Below are 16903 nucleotides of genomic sequence, written 5' to 3'. Positions count from 1 at the left end.
CATCAGGGGCCCTAGCCGGTTTGGCTCAATGGATAGAGTGCCGCCCGGATTCCATTCCGGCCAAGGGCACATGCCTGGGTTGTGGGCGCGATCCCCAGTAAGGGGCGTGCAGGAGGTAGCCAATCAATGATTCTCATCATTGATGTTTCTATCACTCCCCATCCCTGCCTCTTTGAAATCAATAAAAAATATATATATATATTTTTATTAAATCTTTATTGTTCAGATTATTACATTTGTTCCTCTTTTTTCCCCCCCATAGCTCCCCTCCACCCAGTTCCCACCCCACCCTCTGCCCTTACCCCCCCACTGTCCTCATCCATAGGTGCACAATTTTTGTCCAGTCTCTTCCGGCATCTCCCACACCCCTTTCCCCCCAAGAATAGTGAGTCCATTCCCTTTCTATGTCCCTGATTCTATTATAATCACCAGTTTATTCTGTTCATCAGATTATTTATTCACTTGATTCTTAGATTCACTTGTTGATAGATGCATATTTGTTGTTCATAATTTGTATCTTTACCTTTTTCTTCTTCTTCCTCTTCTTAAAGGATACCTTTCAGCATTTCATATAATACTGGTTTGGTGGTGATGAACTCCTTTAGCTTTTCCTTATCTGTGAAGCTCTTTATCTGACCTTCAATTCTGAATGATAGCTTTGCTGGATAAAGTAATCTTGGTTGTAGGTTCTTGGTATTCATCACTTTGAATATTTCTTGCCACTCCCTTCTGGCCTGCAAAGTTTCTGTTGAGAAATCAGCTGACAGTCGTATGGGCACTCCCTTGTAGGTAACTGACTGTTTTTCTCTTGCTTCTTTTAGGATTCTCTCTTTGTCTTTTGCTCTTGGCATTTTAATGATGATGTGTCTTGGTGTGGTCCTCTTTGGATTCCTTTTGTTTGGGGTTCTCTGCGCTTCCTGGACTTGTAAGTCTATTTCTTTCACCAGGTAGGGGAAGTTTCTGTCATGATTTCTTCAAATAGGTTTTCAATATCTTGCTCTCTCTCATCTTCTGGCACCCCTATAATTGTGATGTTGGTATGCTTGAAGCTGTCCCAGAGGCTCCTTACACTATCTTAGTATTTTCTGATTCTTTTTTCATTTTGCTTTTCCGGTTGGGTGTTTTTTGCTTCTTTGCATTTCAAATCTTTGCCTTGATTCTTGCACTCCTCTGGTCTGCTGTTGGGAGTCTGTATAATATTCGTTATTTCAGTCCGTGTATGCTTAATTTCTAGTTGGTTCTTTATCATAACATCGAGGGTCTCATTAGTTTTCTTGAGGATCTCACTACATTTATCAGCGGCTTCTAGAGAGTTCTTAAGAGACCTTGAAAGTGTGGTTCTGAACTCTATATCTTCCATTGACAATTTTGTCCTGTTTCTTTGTCTCCGCATTTTGTTATGCTTTCTTGGTGCACCCCCTAGTGGTCTTTGTTCGAAGTCTTATAGTTAAATCTTGATTGTTGTAGCTAATTCCAGGGAGGGTTTGACCTCCAGGCCAAGTGGCTGTGAGAATCAGCTGTGTCAGCAGTGAGAGAACTTCTGTCCTCTAGGGAGGTGCTAATCTAGCCTTTGCCTGAGGCTATCCGGCAAATGCCTGTGTGCAGGGCTTGGGTGGGGCGGGTCGCAGGGGATCAACTGGGTGGGCTGAGGGAGCAGTTATGGCTGCTCTCAGTCCCGTCCTCAGAGGCTCTGCCTCTCAGAGTCCCAGCAACAGCTGCAAACCTCAGAGAGAAAGCTGCCCTCGCTTTCCGACCAATGCCAGACAGTCCTGCTTCTCCCGTTTGAGTCTGGGTCCCTAGAGACTCACCCAGAACTGGAGCTCAGAATCTGAGCCTCCCTCCCGATTGAAAACGACAACCATGCCCTCAGCTACCAGCCCGCTCCGCGCATACCTCCGCACCTTTGTATTTTTCGCACTGCGCCTCCTCTGAGTCTCGTATGCTGTTCTCTTTCCTTCTAGTTGAAGAATTTCCCCTCAGCCAGTCTTCCTGTGGTTCTGGGCGATGTCCGTTCCATCTTTTAGTTGTATTTTTGAAGTGGTTGTTCGAGGCAGCTAACTCTGGTGTTTACCTATGCCGCCATCTTGGTTTCTCAAAAAAAATATATTTCAAAAAAAGAATTACATCAGGTAACAATCTGTACTAGAAGTCAAAGTATTTTTAGATACATCATGAGGAGATCCATTAGGTTATAAAGACCTTAAAATACCGCATATAGATGATGGTTTTCTTGATAGGATCATGATGAGGACTTTTAAAAAGCTGTTGAATGTTGACTAAATAAAATAATTTGCTGTGAATTGTATAAAGTGTGATAGTATATGTAGGCATTGTACATTCTATGCAGTTAAATTCTATCACCCATCAAATATTTAGTGCATTAGACATTATCCTAGAGACCAAAGATGCAAAATGAATCAAGACCCAATTCCTCCTTCCAAACTCGCAGGCTAGTAGGAGACATGAACACATAAATAATTGCAATGCATATGAGTTATACTATAATAGGGGGTATCACTTTTAACTTGGCATGTAGATTTGTTACCTATTACAATTGGCTTTCTAATAAAAAATAAAATAATGTACTTTTCTATTCTTCCCCTTCTTATGAATTCAACTTCACTTTATATTCTTTGCTAGTATTTTGATAATCATCATCACAATCTTCACAGCAATCAGTAAAATCTCAGAAATTAAATCAGAATATCAATATTAGCTAGAATGGACCTTTGGATCTAGGATAGCCATTCTCAAGTTGTCATTTTGGAAAAAGGTTATTTTTTTATTTAAAGCATTTTATTATATTAACATGTATTGGGTTTATTGTTATTTAAAAATATTTAATATTTTAAATGTTTTAATTTGGGATACAACACAGTACATATTGATAGACATACCCATATAAACAAAAGCTCTTTGGGGTCCCCAAACCAGTGTTTGAGAATCATTGTAGGCTATCACTAAATGCTATAGCCTCTGTCATATTTTTTTTAGTTGTGAGAAAAGCTTAAAATCCGAATGAATTGCTTACCTTAACATTAAGCCAGAATCAGACAAAGCTACTTTAACATTTTTTCCCCAAGGCTAAAACACTATTGACAATACTAAGTATTCTTATTTAGCACACAATAAGATTGCTGCAATAAAAATAGAAGTTTGAGAACTGGGTGAAAATTAGAGTGATTTTAAAAATTGTCAGCCATCTTTCTTCAACAAAAACTGCCGGGAGCCGGTCCATGCTTGCTGTTTCAAGGGACCTGGCATATATGGCATACTGTTCTTAATGTGTTTGCTCACCTTCTAGGCACTATGTGTTTTAACCAAGGTCTCTGAGAAAGGTTGTTTCCCCAGGTAGGGATTTTCCCCTGAAGTTAGGGAGGGAATAAAACCTCTTAACTAAGTGCCAGGCGGGTAATTAATCACTTTAACTACAAACAATCATGCTTAAGCTACATAATCTTTACTCCCTGGAATGGAGATAAGAAACGCCCTAACCTTTGTAATAGAGATTGATAGGATTGAATCAACTGGTATAAATACAGATGTAATAAGACAGCAGGACACAGAACTTAGGAGATAGAAAGGGAGACAGAAATTGGCACAGAACCTACACAGAACGTTCTCTAGAGTCAGAAGAACTTTGCTGGAGAGAACATGGCAAAAGATCCTGGATGAAACTGGCCTCAGAACCTAGAGACAGAACCTAGCGAGAGAACATGGCAAAAGATCCAGGACTGAACCTGACTACAGAAATTGGCAAGAGAACCTGACTAGAACCTGATGACTGAACCTGGCTGGAGAACCTGGACACAGAACCTGGCTGGAGAACCTAGTGAGGGAACATGGCTACAGAACCTGGCTGGAGAACCTGGAGAACCTAGCAAGAGAACATGGACACAGAACTTCGCTGGAGATCCAGACCAGAACTTGGCTGGAGATCCTGGCTGGAGATCCTGGCTAGGCTGCTGATCAACTGAACGCTGTCTCCGTGTCATTCCTTCTTCGCCGACTCCGTCCACACCTTTGGGGACCCCTGGACCTGCTGGGGTTGGACCCCGGCAAAAAACATTCTTTGAATATCTGATGCTTTCATATATTAGCACAAAAAATTATTAATATGAGAGGGCAAAGGATTTCAACCTTAAATGCTGCCAGTTTACATCTATGTGACTAAGTTATTAAAATGTTGTGACAATAAAAAAAAATTGCTTGGATGTTGTAGAGGGAGAAAATTATCAGCCCTACCCATTCTTTTTAAAAATATATTTTTTTATTATTTTCAGAGAGGAAGAGAAAGGGGAGATAGAAACATCAATGATGAGAGAAAGTCACTGATCAGCTGCCTCCTGCACAGCCCGTACTGGGGATCTAGCCTGCAACCTGGGCATGTGCCCTGACTGGGAATTGAACCATGACCTCCTGGTTCATAGGCTGATGCTCAACTACTGAGGCACACTTTCTGGGTGGGCCCTACCCATTCTTCAATAGAAAAACGATAGTTTTCTTTTTTAATTTAAATTTATTGAGGTGACATCCTATATAATAAAAAGCTAATATGCAAATCGACCCAACGGTACAATGGCTGGTCCCTATGATGTGCACTGACCACCAGGGGGCAGACGCTCCCCCCTGATGGTCAGTGCACTCCCACGGGGGGAGTGCCGCTCAGCCAGAAGCCAGGCTCACAGCTGGCGAGAGCAGCGGTGGTGGAGGGAGCGCTAAGGATGTCCAACTGATGGCTTAGCCCGCTCCCCACCTAAGCTGTCAGTCGGACATCCCCCGAGGGCTCCCGTACTGCAAGGGGGTACAGGCCGGGCTGAGGGACTCCCCCTGAGGGCATGATTTTTGTGCACTGGGCCTCTAGTTGGTTAATAAAATTATATAGGTTTTAGGGGTACAATTCTATAATGCATCATCTGCATATTATACTAGAGGCCCAGTGCATGAATTTGTGCATGGGTGGGGTCCCTCTGTGTAGCCTACAGGGATTGTGCCAAAACTGGCAGTCCAACACCACCTGCCACTCCTGCCTGCCACTCCTGCTCATCCCGGCCCCACTGCGCCGAGTCAGTCCTGATTGGGATAGTAGGCTCACCAGCCATGAGCCCTGCCATCTGGTGCCCATCCTGAGGGGAGTCGGGTAGGGGTGGGATGCGATCAGCCCTCCGGGTGGGCGGTGGAACACCCTTGCCATCCTGGGATCTGGATCTGTCCTGCTGACATTCATGCCTGTTGTCAGTTACCACCTGGCAGCTGCTTTTATATTGCGTCTTCCTTGCAGAGCATTTAGGGTGGGGAAGTGGCCGCGATGCCCAAGGCTGACTTCCAGGAGGCCGGTGGTGCTGTTGGGATTGTGCCAACAGTGCTGGTCGTTGGTGCCTGGCCCATTCTCCACAGACTGGACCTGCAGAACTACTGATGGAGTGGCTGCCACCGGGCTGGTGGGCCACCAGGATGGGTCAATCAGCTGAGCGGCACTCCTGCTGTGGGAGTGTACTGACCACTAGGGGGCAGCTCCTGCATTGAATGTCTGCTCCTGGTGGTCAGTGCGCATCATAGCAACCAGTCGTTTGGTCGCTTAAGCTTATGTATCTATAGACTAGACATCTGATGCATGAAAATTTGTGCAAGAGTAGGCCTTCCTTCCCCTGGCTGCTGGCATCGGCTTCCCTCCAGCACCTGAGACCCAGGCTGCTTCCCTCTTCCTGCTGTCCTCATAATAAAGGGAGTGGGAAATACCCTAGGAGTGTCACACAACTATATCAGGGGCCCGGGCTGGCTTCCCTCCAAACCCGGCCTCGTCAGGGAGGACGTCTGGAATGACATTCAGTCTAATTAGCATGTTACCCTTTTATTATTATAGATTGTGTGTTCACCACCCCAAGTCCATAATTTTTAATGCTACTTAGCTGCCCAAGATTTTGTTAAGACTTGTATTTTCTGATTTAGCTTTGGCTAACAGAATCATGCTTGATTGAAGCTTGAGACTGCCAGCTTTCAATAGGCTGTTGCTAGTAAAAATGGTAAAGTAAGAGAACGTTGACAAAGGTGCAATGGGAGACAAAATAAAGTGTAGTCTTTAAGATTGTTAGATAAAAATGAAGACTGAGAACATTTGCAAGGATAAATCTTAATCCTTTTATTGGGGGTGTATGCCCTGGTGTTAGATTTACATCTGTTCTGTATGTTGTAAACACAAAAATTGTACTTGCTGGATTAATTGTAAGGTCCCATAGAGCTATTATAATGTTAATGTATTTCTTATAACCTAAAGTTCTCTTTTAGGAAAGTCTTTTTTAAATATATTTTTATTGACTTCAGAGAGGGAGAAATAGAAACATCAATAATGAGAGAGAATCATTGATTGGCTGCCTCCTGAACGCCCCTCTACTGGGGATCGAGCCTGCAACCAGGCAGGTGCCCTTCATGGGAATCGAATCCAAGACCCTTCAGTCCTCAGGCCAACGCTCTATCCACTGAACCAAACCGGCTAAGGCAGGAAAGTCTTTAGTTAGGGGTAAAAAGGCTTACAAAGAAACTGTTTAATAAAGGATGTTAACATTTTACTAAGCAGAAGATACTTGGTCCTCTTCCAACAAAAGCCAAACAGAAAACAATGAGTGTTACTAACATTTTCTATTTATTCATTAATAAAAAGTGCATAGTACAAGCCCTTTATCCCAATCCAAGTACTCAGTAAGAGATTACAATAAACTCTGGATGGCACAGACATGATTTGTTTGGCATGATTAAACATTTAAAAACAGCAATTAACATTTAGCATAGCATATGGCCACTTTCCTTTTAACAAAGTAATCATCAGACATGGTAACAAATACATGATTTTTCATTTAGAAATATTATAATGTTAAAACTAAACCTACTAATTCAACAACAAAAATTTAACTCATTAACTGTAAACTCCCATTTCTCCTTCAAGTTGTTATTTTATGTCTTAAGCTGAGCTGGTCAAAGTTTAGCACATATTCATTTAGAGTGACGACTTTCATTCCGAGTGAAAAATTCCCAATGTTCCTTTGAAAATGTAAGAATTTGGTTTTTCCATAAACACTATCATATTACATACCACACAAAGACACTAAAGGTAACTACGGAATAGCTGAACTTCATAGTTACTTTGGAAAATCTCTACAAGTTGTTTAAAGTATGACTTGCTGACCAGGGAACAGTGCTTGGATATCTACATGATAAAATCTTTTACTAAACATAGTTCCAATGTTAACTTTTTTTCCAAATGGAAAGCAAAAAACAAACAAAACATTATTTTGCATAAAGGGACATTAAATGGCTCTAAAAATAAATTCTGAATGGCATCTGTGGAGTGTTTTAAGAGCCTGCAGTGATTAAAATGTGAAGATTTATTTTTCTTTTTTCGAGATTATTTAAAAATGCTTGTAGCCATAATTCAGGTGAATGTTTACAAGCCAAGTAATGAATAAGAGTGTGCTTAATAAAAAGGCCACATGTGGAAGCTTTAAGAATTAAAAAGAATATAAATTACTACTTAGGTTAATAGGAATACTTTATATGTAGTAGCACACTATGTTTTTTTAGAACTGCAGATATTTTACAAGCAAAAAACCCAAGACTAAATACTCCACTAAAAACTTTTGTTACTAATTAGATGATCCATACAGGGAAAGGTTAATATTCTAGATGTTCTGTCAATTAAGTGGATGTGACAGAAATGAAGAACTAGGAATAAGAATCCAGATTTCCAGGTCTCTAACACTAGACATTGTTTCCATGTCACAGCCACATCTTCTACCAAAGCCAATTCTCAATTACTTGTGAGCCGTTGATTCAGTGAATACATCAGGATCCCTGCCAGGATTTCTAGCAGTTTAGAGAACAGATTTAGGATGTATGTGTAAGCCTTCAAAGTTCAGGGCGGCAAGGGCAGAAATAGGAATGCTTATAGGCATTTAGCTCCATCTTATGCCATTCCTGCCTGTTCTGCTTTAAATACGATAGTAGCTATAGAGCTGGGAAGGCTTCCAGTACGCCACAGCAAGAGGAAAAACCGTAAGTCTGGTATTTATTTATCCAGGATTTGACTTACCTGTGTTACAATACCCTTGATTAGACAAGTAATTAAGAATAGGTTATACTACTTCAAGAAGTTGAGCACAAAGCCAAGATTCACAGGAGGAATGCAAGCAGTCAATATGGATTATATAATGAAATGAAGCCCTTACAATGTTCATGGCCCAGAATATAATCATAATAAAGGGGGGGAAATACCCTAGGAGTGTCACACAACTATATCAGAGACTCTTAAACAGTACAATGATTTTGAGAAGTTTATTCAATTCATACAATTTCTCAGATCAATACAGTGAAAAGCTAGACAAGTCTAGCGGGGGGGAACTCCTTACATTGATAGCAAAATTTCTTCTAGCCCCCATAAATCCTCTGTAATCACTTGCTAGAAAAAAATTCCATAACCACATAGGTGATGCCTTTTTAAAATGCCATTTGTATTCATTTTCTTTCAAACTAACCAAAACAATGCAACCTTTTACTTTTCATACAGTTCAAAATTTTGCCTATATTTCCCCACCCCAATCCATTCCATTACCAAAATAAGAATGAGATACAGGGTAAGAAAAAAAATCCTTGATTGTTCCTCATTTTTCTCCTTTTCCCTTGGAGTAAACCAAGAATTTACTAAATATTTTTAAAAGTCAGAAGGACCACAAAATACTCAAAATTTATTTTTCTTCAAAGGAAAAGAGAGTAAATAAGCAAATCGCATTCAAATGTCAGTAAGCAAACAGGCTCCCCATACAGTTAGCTTTAAGAGTTTCATTTAACAGGGAAGTGTCTGAACAAAAAGGAAGCTTTCTGAGAGGCACTCATTTAAGAAATAAATTACAGATTAAATTATTACTGAATAGATTATACCTGGCAAAGGCAAAAAGAATTAACTATTTTCCTCCTTTCATGAACCTTGTAAGGCTAGTTAATATACAGTGGCTTCATATGTCATATAATGGACTGAAAATCATCCACCATATTTAAATCACGTTTATTTAAAGTTTTCTTAATATTAGACATTTTTATGGGAATGAAAACCTTAGAAAACAGTTATATAATTTATTCTCTCCTCCTTTTCTAGTCACATAAGCCAGTTGTAATGGATGATGCAGATTTCAGCTGTAACTTGTAAAAATTCCAAAGGCTGCCACAGTCCCAAGAACTGCTACCCACACACAAATAAACTACCAAGGTAAGTAGAAATATAGTGTGGTTTAATTTTCTTTCATAAAACCTCAGACAACCCCAAATAACTTTATAAATAGCCTATGAAAAAAGCAACCTTAAAATCTATCAAAACTATTTAAAATATTTAAATGCAGAGATCTTAAATTTCCTTCAATCAGGCCAGAAATCATCACCAAAATTGTGATCACAGTTACAAATAGAATGAATGGAATGTTTGAGTTTAGGGTAACCAAAAAGCCCATGTAATTTTTTAAAAATATAATTATTTACTCAAATACACCATGAATAGGAATGGTGATAACACAGGAGGCAAAAATAAGCTTGCAAATGAAATGTCTAGAAGCTCATGAAAACAATACCATCCCATATTGCAGGTGCAAAAGGAAGAACAGTTCTAATGGGGTTAAGAGTACTCTGGTCATCTTCGTTCATTTGGTCGTGCAAGGTGTTAACTATTTTCACTTCCCATATCGCAAAGTTAGTCCACAGGAGGGGCTGGTGGATCTTGTCCCTGTATTGGAGAAAAATTATAGAACTGACTTCTTAAATCCCAGTGCAACCAATCTAACACATTTAGTAAGAAATGAGCAGCAGTGTCCCCCAACTTCCCATCTCAAATCATATCCTTACTAGGATTTTTTCATACGGTTTTGCACAAGGGAACACTAGATTACTAGTGTTTCACCAATGTTTGTCTCATTCTTCCCTGTGCTATGGAAGAAAGGAAAATTGTTTAACAGTGGTATGTTTTGGATGAAACTTCTCTCCCTAACAGCTCCAGAAGTGATATTCAAACTAATAAAGGTAGTCTCTTCTCTCTTGCTAAGGTGATGGATTGAGTACAGTACAAAATGAACTCGAGACTTGTTTCTCACTACAGAATGTCAATGAGGATGCACATGGCTCCAGATGCTATTGGCAGCTATCTAATGAGTACAGAGGGAGCCCATCTTGGAGTGAAGCTGATGGTATGATGAAAGAATTGTCTTTGATGGCACAGTTAAACTTTCTCAATCTAAACACTGACTCTACCTCTGGATTTTCTGATGTGTAAACCAATATAACCTCTGGATTTTCTGATGTGTAAACCAATAAAGCACTTATTTAAACCAGGTTGAGCTGATTTTTGTAACTTGCAATAGACAGCACCTGAACTGTAAAGGGAATATCAGCACTTCAGGAATCTTCAGGAAGATTCTATGTATTTACTCTGACATGCTATGAGGCCCGAGGAGAGGGTGGTCAATTTTTCTACTTGGAATTATTCGATACGTTTTCTTTTCTTTCTCTCTTTTTTTTTTTTTAAATATATTTCTTTATTGATTTCAGAGAGGAAGGGAGAAGGAGAGAGAGATAGAAACATCAATGATGAGAGAGAATCATTGATTGGCTGCCTCCTGCACACCCACCACTGGGGAACAAGCCCGCAACCCAGGCATGCGCCCTCGGAGGGAATCAAACCCGGGACCCTTCAGTCCGTAGGCCGACGCTCCATTCACTGAGCCAAGCCGGCCAGGGCGATATGTTTTTTTTTCTTAGAGCAGTGGGACTACTACTACTAACAATGACCTAAGGCTCAGAGGGCTGTAATCTTGTCATTTTTAATGGCTTCTAAATTAGTTTATGAAATTGGATTTCTTTAGCTCCAAGCGATGAGGAGGTAAATCTTTGATATAAAATAAAAATGTATATAGAAAGTAAGAAGAAGGGCTAAGGAGAAAGCAATTTATCAAGATAGCTGTTTAATGGCTAATCCCCTCTCCAAGACAAAAACAAAAATAAATTTAAGGCTTTTTTAGATAGTGCTGAGGCCTTCTTTCTTAACTGAAGTCAGCATGTTATATATCTAAATGTTCTAATCCTAAAAAAACTAAAGCACTGACCAATTAACATTGCACATTTGCTTTCTCTTACATAAGAAATTAGGTTATCTGAACTTTTTTATATTAACAACACAGGATTAAGGAAAAGAAGCAATTATTTTAGGAATTCCACATGGTGAAGGTTGAAGGAATGTGTGGGATAATTTGATGTTCAACAAATGAATCCATCACAGAAATATTTTAAAAGAGATATCCAAATCGAATGAAAAAATAAATAAATAAATGCTGGTTCTAAAAATGATGAAAAGGGATCCTTTAATGGAGGTTCTAGTAAAGACAGTACTGAGAACTCTGTACTGGGTAGAATTCTAGTAGAAGTAGGATTATGAAGTATTACATTTTCAATTTCCCTTTCCTCCTGTGAGAAAACATGATGAAGTGATGTCTTTCATATAGAAAATTCTAAAAATGGTTGTAATCATGACTATCAAAATTTATCAACATGGGTGATTCCTACCTCTGCTTTTGCCCGCTCAGTTGATTATTGTGATGCAGAATCAGAAAAATGAGTTTGAGAGAAATAGGATGGGAAAACAGGATTTAGCCAGGTAGACTCAGTGTCTTTACTGTATTTAATAGCTAGAACAGAGGGGAGAAAATGGAGTGTGGGTAAAACCATTTCAATTGCAGCTAGTAAGAGAATTCAGGGAGCTGGAAACATGACAGGCAAAGAATCAACTGAGAGGTGGATAGAACTGGAGAAGAGGACTGAGATCTGAGAAATATTGCTGTAGATTATCATAAGCTGAATCATTTTTAATGTTTCTCGTGTGAGTGAAAATTGGAATTTATTTTAAATTATTTTTGGGCTACTATGCTTATCTCTGTATGTAAACGCTATGAACACTAAGCCATTTGAGGTTGCAAGATTTACTAGGATGACAAAGGAAGAACTTTAATTTACTCCATGAATTAAATCTTCCTTTTGCTAATTCAATCTTTCAGTCAAAACAAACTCCCCCCCCTTTTCATGCCATTACTCCCCCGACCCCACCTCTTCAAATGGGTTTCTAATCAACAGCACTTACATTATGAGGACTGGTTGGCTTCCCAGTGAGATTGGATCCTCGAAGATTAGGAGGTCTCAGTAGAAACAAGATCAATGCAATTACCATCCAGGCCATTAAGATCATGGTAATACTGATGCCATTATCACCAGAGGGTCCTGGTACTAAAGACAAAAATAATATTTGCAACAAAAACTGCAGCATGATTATAATATTGTTAGATAAATGTAAAAACAATTATGTTTAAATGTTAACTTCAAAAACTGTAGTAATATAAAAAACTGTAGTCATAATTTAGAGAAGTAGAATTATGAAGTATTACATTTTCAATTTCCCTTTCCTCCTGTGAGAAAATCTAAATGGTAAATTGTATAAAATAGTCAAAAGCCAAAACCTACTAAATGAAGATTTTATTTTTTTTAATATATTTTATTGATTTTTTACAGAGAGAAAGGGAGAGAGATAGAGAGTTAGAAACATCAATGAGAGAGAAACATCAATGAGCTGCCTCCTGTACACCCCCTACTGGGGATGTGCCCGCAGCCAAGGTACATGCCCTTGACCGGAATCGAACCTTGGGACCCTTCAGTCTGCAGGCCGATGCTCTATCCACTAAGCCAAACTAGTGAGGGCTAAATGAAGATTTTAATAGTGTAGTTCTTAATATCTTGGAATAATAGAATCCTTTGAGAACTTGATAAAAATTAAGGGGACCCTCTTCACTGTAAATATCTATGTATACAAATTAAATAATTTTGCATATAATTGTGGAAAGTTCATGGTCCCACAAAGCCATTAATCCAGATATATTGAAATCTATGGAACCCAGGTTAAAATTATCTGATATACAATAAAGACACTTACTTTTGGGGAAGGAGGAATTCTGCATTTTAATTACAGAAGCAGCAAGAAAAAAATAACAAAGCTTAAGGAAAAAGGAACATCTGAGTTATATAATATATAGATTAAAGATCTCTTTAATGATATTCTCAAACAAAGAGATATTAATTTGGCCTTTTTTTGCATAAATAAGTTGGATTCAGATCTAGATATTTTAAAGTCTATGCATTTAGCCCTAACCGGTTTGGCTCAGTGGATAGAGTGTCGGCATGCGGACTCAGGGGTCCCGGGTTCGATTCCGGTCAAGGGCATGTACCTTGGTTGCGGGCACATCCCCAGTAGGGGGTGTACAAGAGGCGGCTGATCGATGTTTCTCTCTCATCGATGTTTCTAACTATCCCTCTCCCTTCCTCTCTGTAAAAAATCAATTTTATATATATATATGTATGAATTTAAAGTCTATGCATTTATCAAAAGAAATGTCAGCCCTAGCCAGTTTGGCTCAGTGGACAGAGAGTCGGCCTGCGGACTAAAAGGTTCCAGGTTCAATTCTGATCAAGCGCACATGCCCAGGTTGTGTGCTTGATCCCCAGTAGGGGGCGTGCAGGAGGCAGCTGACCAATGATTCCTCTCATCATTGATGTTTGTCTCTCTCCCCCTCTCCCTTCCTCTCTGAAATCAATAAAAAAATAAAACAACAACAAAAATATTCCACATCTTAAAAAAAAAAATGTCAGGTGTGCGTATGTATATATCATTTTTCTCTGCTCCTTGAGGCAGCCATATTTTATTTCATTCAAAATAACAAGTACCTACCACAGTGCCTGGCCCATGGTATGAGCTTCAAAAACTTCTAATAAATGAAACAAATTTTTACTGTAATATATTAGAAAATTCAATTATCAGAAATGAAAATTACAGAAGATTGAATTTCTAAGCATAGTATCTCTAGTTGGTTATTAAAATAGGCTGTCAAGACTATAACTGTTGCCCTAACCGGTTTGATGCTCTAACCAGTGGATAGAGTGTCAGCCTGTGGACTCAAGAGTCCCAGGTTCGATTCCAGGCAAGGGCATGTACCTTGGTTGTGGGCACATCCCCAGTGGGGAGTGTGCAGGAGGCAGCTGATAGATGTTTCTCTCTCACTGATGTTTCTAACTCTCTATCCCTCCCCCTTCCTTCTCTGTAAAAAAATCAATAAAATATATTTTAAAAAAAGACTATAACTGTTTGGTTTTGTTCTCCTTGCCTCAGGAAAAAGTAAAAGAAATCCATGCAAGATGCATTGCAACTGGGGTCCGTGAACCCAGGACTCACTCCCAAGAAAGTGAAGGCCATGAGGGGTGGCATTGCTGAGGCCACAAGATTAGTGACCAAAGGGGACAAAGTCAGGCAAAGGGTTTAGCTAGCCCAACAGCAGGCCGGATAGGAATGTAGCCTCGGTCTGTTCCAACCCCAATCACTTCTCCAGACACAGCTAACATAGTATTCAGTCACCAAAACTGCACTGCTCATCACACAATGAATCAGCAGGTTTTTTTCTCTATACACATATCTTTTCCTTGGTTCCCTCCTATTATACTAAATGCGCCTCTTTTATAACTAAAACCAATTTCTCTCCACTTGAGCTTTGGATCCCATTGCTCTTACAGAGGATCCACTATCTTCTCTCTTGTGTATTCAACACCCCTTTCTCCATTGCAGCCAACCCAGAATCACTTAAATGTGAGCAAGTTTATCCCATCTTAAAAAAAAAAATCCTCATTTCCCCTATCTTAACCCCTTTCCCTGAGTTAATATCTTGAGAACTGTCTACATTTCACTACCTCCCATCACGGCTCTGGCTGGTATCCACCTCCATTGTCATTTGAACAGCTTTCAAAAGGTCACCTATGACACCACCATCAAATGTTCTTAAACTGTGGTATACATCAGAACCATTCAGCAGCTTCTCAAACTAAAACAACAAGCATTTCCCCTGTCCCACCTTCTCTGTCCCACCAAACTGGGTCTCCATTCATTCAGCTGCCTTGGCCAGAAACCTATGAGAATATCTTTTGTTCTCTCTCAATGATCTACTTAACACATCATGAGTTTTCTGTCAATTTTACTACCTCAATATTACTCAAATCTGTCCAATTCTAGCTCTACTCCCACACTTGCTCTAGCTACCTTCACTTCTTGTCTGGTCTATTGCAATGGCCTCTCAGCAGATCTCCCCATACCTACTCTTGCCTCCTCTAATTCTGTGCTATATGCTGATCCAACAGTGATTTTTAAAAAGCAAATACTATTTATTATTTCATTACTAAACAGCAAAAATTTCAGTGGTTACTTTGAACCAAGTATTATCTCTCTTAATCCATTTAACAATTTTATTTTATGGTAGGTACTATCATATCTTCATTTTATAGATGAGGACACTGGGGGAAAAGGGATTAAATCTCAATGTCATATAGGTGGTATGTGGCAAAGGTGGGACTTCAATACAAGTATTCTCATTCCAGAACCTGTGCTCTTGATCTCTTTTGCTATGTCATAATCTCTGACAATATCACATAGTGAGGCAGACCTCTGAAAATTATTAGAACTGTAGGTAGTAAAACTGGAAAATACAGATTTAAAAATAATTTTTTATAAGAAAGCTTATAACTACCTGTTAAGTAAAACTAGATTTAAAGTTAGCCGAAGAAAGATAGTTGTACATTATCACCTTATAGTGTCCTTCTCAGAAATAAAATATTAATTAATTGTATAAACCAGAAGTGTAACTCCAATGCCAATTCTTATTTTATTCAATTTGAAAAATGAATCCTTTACTTTTTTATATTATATGTAAGTAAAAGATTCTGAAGCTTCAGAGTTGAACCTCAGACCACAAATTTACTAATTCATATTTCTGGACCAAGCAGCCCTGACAAAAGGCCCACTCCTTTTTAAAACTCTCATAGGGATAATATGACACTTGGTTCCCTGTAACTGTCTCATAGCTTGGTTCCTATTACAGCCTTTCCTTCCTGCATTTTGCTGCCAGAAAACTCTGCTCTTAACACATCTCTGCTGACCAACCCAGTGACTCACTCTGTTGCTTCCACTCTGAACTCTTTCAGCCTGGCCCTTCCTAAGATTTGACCTATTCATCAATATAAACTCTTATCATTTCTCAGAAAAAGCATCCTTTGTCAACCCTATACCTTCTCTTTAGCCAGTGGTTCCTAGTCTGCCTGTGCATCAGGATAGCCTGAAACAATATCAACACCACAGATTCTAATTCACACCATCTAATTCAGAAGCAACTCAGGGGTGGGTAAGGAACCAACGATATTTTCAAAGCTTTCCAAATGAATCTGATGCAATAGTTCAATACTAGTTTGGCTGACAGCATTTGCCAACTCTGCAAACTCAGCCTTGGGGTACTCATTATTTTTCCTGTCTGACATGTTCTTATACTAGTATACAACCTCTATTTATTCTCTCATATCCTACATCCCTCTCTCTCTTCTGTAAAAATTTCCATTTTCTCTCACCACTCTTTCCTTTCTGCTCTGGACTAGTATAGCATTTCTAATTTAAAGAAATGGTTTCCTATTTCTCCTAATTAAGTCATTAACTTTTTAAGAATTGAGACCACCTCTTAGCTATGTAATCCATGCCTCGGTTTCTTTAGCTGTGAAATGGAAATACTAGCATCATCTCAGAGAGTTGTGAAGGTTGAAATGATCAGTACACGGAAAGCAGTTAGCACCATGCCTGGTGCACAGTAGGTATTCAATAAACATTAGCCACTACCAGTACTAAGGTCAAGTACAGCACAGGAAAGACTGAGCGCAGATGGATCCTAGTGGGAATAACTAGCCTAGACAAGATGGTGAAGTGGGAATGGAAAAGGGTCAAATACAAATGGTATTAGGATGGAAGAAGTGC

At 39.3% G+C, this 16903-nt stretch overlaps 1 protein-coding gene across 2 annotated transcripts in view; it reads right to left on the bottom strand.

Annotated features, from left to right (window-relative positions):
• Positions 1–8311: 8311 nt before the first annotated feature.
• The window catches only part of SMIM14 (small integral membrane protein 14), a 93330-nt gene continuing 84738 nt past the window's right edge, over positions 8312–16903 (bottom strand). For both annotated transcript variants that reach the window (XM_081092965.1, XM_081092964.1), the window contains exons 4-5: positions 12161–12303; positions 8312–9760 (exon numbers count right to left, since the gene is read on the bottom strand). In XM_081092965.1, the coding sequence (XP_080949091.1) occupies positions 9728–9760; positions 12161–12303 (176 nt within the window). In that variant the 3' untranslated portion in view covers positions 8312–9727. The remainder of the gene's footprint in view (positions 9761–12160; positions 12304–16903) is intronic.

This window comes from Myotis nattereri (assembly GCF_964212035.1).
Source record: "Myotis nattereri genome assembly, chromosome: 1".
NCBI classification, from domain to species: domain Eukaryota; kingdom Metazoa; phylum Chordata; class Mammalia; order Chiroptera; family Vespertilionidae; genus Myotis; species Myotis nattereri.
Note: the sequence above shows the minus strand (reverse complement) of the source record. Positions and strands in the feature narration are given on the sequence as shown.